Genomic DNA, 8,323 nt, shown 5'->3' with positions numbered 1-8,323 from the left:
TAAATCATTTGTTTATCTGAAGTAATATTGATAGGCATTTGCTTTGTTATAGATTGAAAAGCTACAGCAAGAAAATGGTTCCTTCAAAAAACAAGTTCAAAAATTGAAGGAACAGTTCCATCAACAAAAGGTAACAAATCTAAATTATCATTATGCCACATAAATGAATTAGAAGTAATGTTGTCACCTGTGGGAGAAAACTCATCACAGCTTGTATCATTCCAAGCAGAGAAAATAACTTTTCAAGAATTTGTTCTCTATTGTAAGACCCTTCTTGCAAAATTGTAAATAATGGGCCAAATTGAATCACTTTATTTCCCTGCAAGTATGGAGTGTGAAACTGTTGACCAAAAGCAGTACATTATTTCTGTTCACAATATATTATTGTGGGAATCTCCACTCTGGCCAATGCTGATGTTATCGTGGGAGGACGTGCTTATTGTGGCGCTGGATGACTGTCACAGCTAGAATAAACAAAGTGCCTCGCTGAATTGAGAAGTGATGGATGTTGCACAGTATGCTATGAAAAGATGAGATAAAGAGGGAGTGGTTTATTGACAGAAATTATAAGACTTCACTTTATCCATTCTGTGTTCTCTGAATGACGACTTGTCTACAATCATCACTGTACTGTTGTTTTCCCTGGAATATGGCTGATAACTCATGAATATTACATTTTCCTTCACAGGTGATGGTGGAAGCCTACCGTCGGGATGCAATCTCCAAAGACAAGTTGATCAGTGAGCTCAAGTCGACTAAAAAACGTCTTCTGGCAGAGGTGAAGGACCTAAAACAAGAACTTGTGGACACTCAGGGGGATAAGCAAAAGGCTGATTTGGAGCAGGGCCGGCTGCAGAAAGAAGTACTCCGAGTCCAGGAACAGATTAATAACATGGAAAGTCATCTGCAAGACATTCAGAGAGAACGAGACCACCTTGAAACACAGATCCAGGTAATTAGAAGTGCTGCAATTTCTCCTGTTTTTAATTCAGTAAAGTCGGTGCTGCTTTTTTTTTTGTTTTTTAAGCCTTGCTATTTTCCTTCCCAGTCCTTGCAGTTTGATCAGAGTCAGCTTGTGGCTGTGACAGAAGAGAATGAAAGTCTTAGGAAACAAGTGGAGAAAATGGAAACGGAAGCCAAAAAGTGAGTCATGTTTTTCATAAAGCACAGTGGCACTTGAATAATTCCTGCCTAATTGATCTGGACCATGACAAGTATCTCTGCATTAGTTTCTTCAAATAAAATCTTTTGTTGGCTTGCACAAGATACGTAACCCGTAAGAGACCCCTTTTTGTTCACATATTACTCGTGCCTAGTGAAAATCTCTTAATCAGAGGACCTAATTTGCGACATAACAAAGACACGTACATACGCTGATAACTGTTGTTAAGTTGCATACATCTAAAGTTACGGTAATTGCACATTTCTTCTTGATTGAATGCATTTTTTTAAACATTTTTTCTACTTGAAATAGAGCCATTTCTGAGCAAAAAGTGCATATGAAGCGACTGGGGACGGATTTGACCAGCGCTCAGAAGGAAGTGAAGGCCAAACACAAGGCGTACGAGAATGCTGTCAGCATCCTGAGTAGGAGGCTGCAAGAGGCCCTGACTGTCAAGGAGACCACTGAGGCTGAGCTGCAAAAGCTCAAAGCTCAGGTGTCCGATGGAGGAAACAACCACATTCTGCAGGTATAAACCTGCCACACCTTAATTATTTACTATACTTCTGTACTATACAATAAGAACAGTATCACACATTTTTGCAGATATTTAATTATCTTTTCATGATTGACAAGTCATCAATGTATTAAGTTACTACGAGTTCAGTAATTGCTATTGTTGAATACAAGTGTTATAAATTCCATAATAACCGGTTTTGTTTGTTCCCTAGGAGAAGGTTGAATCTCTTCAGACTGCACTCCAGGTTGTGACCAAAAGCAAAGCAATGTTAGAGAAGGAGCTTGAAGAAGTCATTACTCTCACTTCAACCGAGTTAGAGGAGTACCAGGAGAAGGTCCTGGAGTTAGAAGACGAGGTGGGACATCAAATGTCGGCTTGAATTAAAGTTTTTAGAAAATGTACTTGATACTTTCCTGTGTTATTCCATCTTTGGCTTCCTTAATGGCTTAATGTCACTTTTTCTAAAGCTTCAAGAGTCACGATGCTTCAAGAAGCGGATCCGAAAACTAGAAGATGCTAACAAGAAGCTAGCACTTGAGCTGGAACATGAAAAAGGGAAATTGGCTGGACTGACCCAGTCCCACAGTACGCTGCGGGAACATGCCAATATCTTGGAGTGTGCTTTAGCGAAGCGAGAGGCTGATCTAGTACAGCTCAATTTACAGGTGAAGCATTGCAACGAGTGGGTTTTGCTTGCTTGAGTGTTTTATGTACACTGTGGATAGCATTTTCACCTAGTTTGTGTGAAAGGTCATCTTCTTAAAAGTTAAATTGTTCTTTCATACATCCGCTTATTCAGGTTCAAGCGGTTCTCAAACGCAAAGAGGAAGAAGACCAACAAATGAAGCAGGTGGTGCAAACCCTACAGCTTGCCTTGGAAAAAGAGAAAAGCAAAGTTAAAGATCTTAAAGAACAGGTACAAGTTGTCTGTGACAGTTTTCTCTTATCGAGAGCGTCGGAGGCTTGGGTCTTTTGTAGTTAGTCAAATAGCAGTCATCTTTGCACTTTTTGTTAGTAATGATTGGATTTGTCTTTCTAGATGGCAACAGTAAAGGCTGAAGCAGCTCACAATAGGAGGCACTACAGGGCTGCCATGTTGGAACTGTCAGAGATCAAGAAAGATCTGCAGGCCAAAGAAGACTTGGTCAAAGCTCTGCATCATGAAGCCCACAAGCTACAGTATGCACAATAAGTTTGTTACAGAATACAGATGTCTATGGAAATGTATCATGTCGTGTTGATACATTGCATTAGTAAACTTTGCATGCAAACAAAAAAAAGGGCACCTCACAATTTGTTTAAAAACCTTGACTCTTTCAGATTTTATTTAATGATATATTGTACTCCAAAATACTCCCATTATGCCATGATCACTATTGAGATTTAACAATTTGGGTACATCACATTTTCAATTACAATTTAATAATTACAAAAATGAAACAAACACACTGATATTTTTTTAAGCATATGAATGAATGGATGTTACATTTTCATTTTGACTAGTGTTGTTCCGATACGTTTTTTGGCCCCGATACTGATTCCGATACCGAGCTTTGCAGTATCGGCCAATGCCGATACCATACCGATATCGAAGTTAATTTTTTTCTCAACATGAAAAAACTGTCCTGCCATTGGTTCAGAGCAAGACACAAGATGCTGCATCCAAAGTCCTATATTGGTGTCAGAATTAATGTTATTGGCATGTTACTTGTTAGTACTCACCGATACCAATACCACTGTTTTAATGCAGTATCGGGGCCTCTGCCCATACCAGTATCGGTATCCGAACAACACTAATTTTGACATGGACCGATAATATGTTCTGATGGTGTGGTAACCATAAGCAAAAATATCACGATATTACGGTATTGAAATCACAGCCCTAAAATATATTTATATTTAAAAAATATATATATATTTATTTGGGTAAATAAAAACAGTATTTTCTATTTTATTTCAACAAACTATAGAATTGTTGGTACATTACGAATGTTCCATGTTAAATTTAAATAAATGTTAGCATTCTTCTCAACAATTCTTCTTAGTAAATTACAGTGTCCCATCACTACAGCCATGGGCTACTCATGGTGTCATTGAGGCTAACTAGTACCTGCTGGCACCAATTTGATCTGTATTTAATTTTTTTTAGTACAATGCACATCAACAGATCAAAAAAGGCATCCCTTGTTTGCAGTGTCTCTTACGTCTTGCTCCATCCCTTCTCCTCCCTGCATAACTGCTCTCTCCTGCACTCTCATATTATGTGCCCTGCTTAGAAGTCCCCTAAAAAAAGAAAAGAGCTGCCGATGACGGACAGTATTAGTGGTTATTGATATACTTATATAAAATACTTTTTAACATCACTGTAGTCATTATTTTGTAAAGTGTATGTTATGGTTTGACAATACATGATAACACCATTAATTGCCAAACTTAATAAAAACAAAAATTCAAAAGTTTCTTTGCTAAATTACCAAAGAGAATGGTAATATTTGCAATGGAAAGTTTCCTGTTTTTGTTGTTGTTGTTGTTGTTTTGTTTTTAACCTTTTGCAACACTATCTATCTTTGACTATACCCACAGATCTCAGGATGAGACGCATGCTCAGGAGATCTCCAGTTTCCAAGAGGAGCTGGCTGAAGCCCATTCCCAACTCCAGATCCTCCAGAAACAACTGGACGAAGAGCTGTCGAAGAAGCCCCTCACTAACCAAGAGGTAAGGAGATGATTTGACATGCATTGAGAGAGACTACTGTTATTGGACTTGATGCTGGAATTGGTTAATGTCCCCGTTGTTTGCCAAGTTTTTATTGTGATTTGAATGAAGAAAAAGTGTTGCTAGCTATATAATACAAGTACAATTCTAAAGTTGAATACTGCATTGGTGGAAATGTGTTCTGAGCGACACATTGTCTCATTCAAATTCTAATGCTGACAACTCACAGGTTGAGGACCTTAAGTGGGAGGTGGAACAAAGGCAGAGGGAGATTGAGACTCAGAAGCAGCAGTTGGAGATGATGGAGGAGTGCCAGCACAGGGAGCTGGACAACCTGCAGACCGCTTTGCAGGCAAGTCTTTATTAACGAATAACTGTGCAAAGCAGTCATGAATATCATGATCGGCACCTGCTCTTTTTTTCAAATGGGTGGATTTAGTTTAAGCCTGTCTGTCACAGAACATAAAGGTCGAGTTGGAGACAGTCCAGGAGGAGCTGAGTGATACAAGGAAGGACAAATTTATGCTACAAGCTAAAGTGGGTGAGCTGAAGAACAGCATGAAGACCGTTCTGCTACAAAACCAGCAACTCAAGCAGGAGCTCAAGCAGAACCGTCTGAGAAAGGTGATTGCTTGTTTTGTTTTGATCATTTCACACTGGCGACCATTTGTTAGCCAGCCGGATGCAAGAAGATAGATATAGCCCTACAATTTTCTGATATTGTTATAACAGCAACGGATGGAATTAAAGAGTGAAGGGACCCCATCCAACCCAGTGACGCCGGTAAAGATCCCTGACTGCCCGGTGCCAGCCTCACTTCTTGATGAGTTACTAAAACCGTCGACTTCGGTCAACAAGGAGCCGCTCAACAACTTGCACAACTGTTTGCGGCAGCTCAAGTAAGATGCTCGGTTGTACTCTCATTCTCAAATGATAGAGGAGACATTTTTACAACGACCCCTCGTCCTCATGCCAGTTAATCCAAACAATGATGGCTCACCTAAAAGAACTTAAATACTCGTGACCTGTTTAATAGAAACTTCAGAAAGTGAAATGAAATCACGTTAACTATTTATCCATCATGACTAGCTGTCGTGCACTGCTTACACTAACAACATGGCTGTTAACAGAGCGGTGTTAGTTTATAAAAGAACAGTCAAGTGCTGCCAACCTTATAATTACTAACTTTTACTAGTAGCACTACTTTTTTTTTTAAGTGACTAGTAAGTCAAACGAGCAGCATTTCTGTGGAAGGCAAGCCGTGACGTTGATTGTGGTGACCATGCGTTACAAAAACACAGATTTTATCTGCATGCTGAAAATGTTTAACCCGAGGTATGTGCTTCCAAGCTGCATCGTGTTTGCATGCCTCACTTGTGTAACTAACTATATATGAAAGCGAGAGCTGTGAAATGCTGCGCTCGTGCAGGAATGTCAAGAGTTGTCAGAATCATACAGACTCCTCCAAAAGAATTGGTACGTCAAGGGCAATTCCTTTGTTGTTGTTGTGTACTGAAGACATTTTGGTTTCAGATGAAAATATGAATATGATACAGGAGTTCAGAATTTCATCGTTTATTTCATGGTGCTGCATGCAATAACAAGAAACAAACAACTCAGGACAGAGCACTTTTTTTTTGAACCCACCCACTATTCAAGTGAGCAAAATATTTGGAACAGACATTACTAAATTAACCTTAAAGTGAATAAAATGTCATATTTTGTGGCCTAACCCTTATTTGCAATAACTGCATGAAACCTGGGATTTCACCAGACTTTAGCATTCTTCATCGGAAATACGTTTTCAGGCATTTACTGCAGCCTTTCAGTTCTTGTTTGTTTCTGGGGGGGGGGGGGGGGTCTTAAGTCTGCATGCTCTATTGGGTTAAGGTCCAGTAATTGGCTCTAAAAGGCAACATCTGGGCAACTACAAATGCCCATCAGTCACACCATGTTCCAATACTTTTTGTTCACTTGGAAAGTGGATGGGTTCAAACCAAATGTGCTCTGTCCTGAGTTATTTAAAATATCCAGATGCAAATGCCATGATATAAAAGCTGGAAGTCTGATCTTTTGTCTCATACTTTAGATTTAAAGCTCAAATGTCTTCAGTATATTGTAGAATCAAAACAGAGGAGTTGACCTTGCCGTTCCAATACTTTTGGAGGGGCCTGCATATGAGATTTAAATAGGCCCTAAGATAGGGAGGCATAATCGGTGTTGTTGTGCACGTGTAGGAATCGATTTTTTTAATTGACACATTACTAATTTATTGATCATTATTTTGTGTACCCCAGTTTGAGAACTACTGTTCTAGTACACCGTTTATCTGCATGTGTAAGATAAAACACAGTTTCCAATGCTCGTCTGCATATGCCGTGATGTTTTTTTCCTCCTCATTTTTGTCAGGGAGGAGATGGACAGCCTCCAAAAGCAAATGGAGGAGCACACAGTAACTGTAACCGAGTCCATGAGCTCATGGCCAAACACAGAGGAAGGACTGGCTCAACTTGGACTTCAAAACAACATCACTAATGTATCAAGACAACTGAACGACACAGTGGTGGAAAATGAATCGGAACAGCAGCAGTTATGAACGCAAACTTTTGTCAGGCTATGATGAAAGTGGAGTTTTATCCACAAATGTGTTGTTAGTCATTTATTCCATTTTTCTTTTTTTAAACAACGGCTCTCAACATTTGACATTTTTCTCCAATAATTACAGGAGTGCTTATGCAGAGTAATACGTATACCACAGCTTTATTCTTTTATTTTTATTATTTGACCTTTTGTTTGTATAATGTTATGCCCTTGTGTTACTTATTTATTAGAGTTAAAGAATTGCACATTAACCACACCAATACAAACCCTGATATTGTTATTTGTTGAAATAGAGCATTTGTTCAGGCACGTTTGATATCAGCTGTTCAGGTATGTTTCTCCTTATAATTTGGATTCAACGGCTTTGATGATTGACTGACAATATGTAAAGAGGTGTAAGCCACATTGGCCAAGACCTTTTCTTCCACTTCTTATGCCTGTACTTGGCTGATGTCATCCATTCAGGATTTAACTAACAGGGTTACTCCTTGTCAGGTAAGCAGCTGGTGGTGGAACATCATTGCAACTTGTCGTGCGCACTAAACTTTTGTTTTCATTGCCTTTGTTAAAATGCAGTAGGTCGTTTTTGTTTTAACTGACCACAAGTTCTTAAAATCTATGTTAACATGAGTCTTGGTTATGTATGGAGGTGTCTTGTCTAGCATGGACTGCTGTAGTTATTATGCGGGGGGGGAGCCTTAAGCCTTTACTGTCCTGAAATCGGGTTAAATATACTGTTTTGCTGCGGGTATGTGCAAGCTGTAATATAGTTTGAGTGTGAAAATCTGTGCAAGTATGTGGGCCACGTAACTGACATACCATGCCCTTTGATGAAAATGTAACAGAATGAAAGCAAGTAGAATGTTGAGAAATGGTTACTACCAAAAGGTCTGTCTCCATGTTCTTTTTATTTGTGTACATGGTGATGAAAGGTGACTACAGTATCATCTTGTATGATTACTGGGTTGATTGTTTCCAGACGTTAATATATGTTTTCTTTTTGTATGGCTGTAAATTAATCATAAATGTTTAATAGTGTAAAGAAAATGCAAGTTGTGAAAAAAAATATTCCCAATACTAACAAAAGTGTTGGAATTCTGGTGGTACCGTCAATGAGTTTTTTTCCCCCCTGTCGCAGTTTGGTAAGTAATCCAAAATGTTCTCTATACAACTGTACGCTTGGCATTTTAAAGGGAATGGCTTGTGAATCTTAACACTTTTGTCCTTTTTTGTATGATTAAAATTGATTAAAAGACTGTTGACATGTTTTCAAGTCGCACAATTCCCTTGGCGTTACTCCTCGAGCGGAAGTTGGTTAAATACT

At 38.9% G+C, this 8,323-nt stretch overlaps 1 protein-coding gene across 1 annotated transcript in view; it reads left to right on the top strand.

Moving 5' to 3' along the window:
• Nucleotides 1-8,267, top strand: part of golga3 (golgin A3) — a 17,510-nt gene extending 9,243 nt beyond the window's left edge. The window contains 13 exon segments of the mRNA XM_086076897.1: nt 53-130; nt 689-952; nt 1,049-1,143; nt 1,475-1,691; nt 1,894-2,037; nt 2,150-2,347; nt 2,482-2,598; nt 2,722-2,861; nt 4,266-4,398; nt 4,628-4,750; nt 4,858-5,022; nt 5,131-5,297; nt 6,808-8,267. Coding sequence (XP_085933023.1) covers nt 53-130; nt 689-952; nt 1,049-1,143; nt 1,475-1,691; nt 1,894-2,037; nt 2,150-2,347; nt 2,482-2,598; nt 2,722-2,861; nt 4,266-4,398; nt 4,628-4,750; nt 4,858-5,022; nt 5,131-5,297; nt 6,808-6,994 — 2,028 coding nt within the window. The 3' untranslated portion in view covers nt 6,995-8,267.
• Nucleotides 8,268-8,323: the final 56 nt, after the last annotated feature.

Source organism: Leptonotus elevatus, chromosome 5, assembly GCF_054856555.1.
Source record: "Leptonotus elevatus isolate MCC_2025b chromosome 5, RoL_Lele_1.0, whole genome shotgun sequence".
In the NCBI taxonomy this organism is placed as follows: domain Eukaryota; kingdom Metazoa; phylum Chordata; class Actinopteri; order Syngnathiformes; family Syngnathidae; genus Leptonotus; species Leptonotus elevatus.
This window is presented reverse-complemented; position numbering and strand designations above follow the sequence as displayed.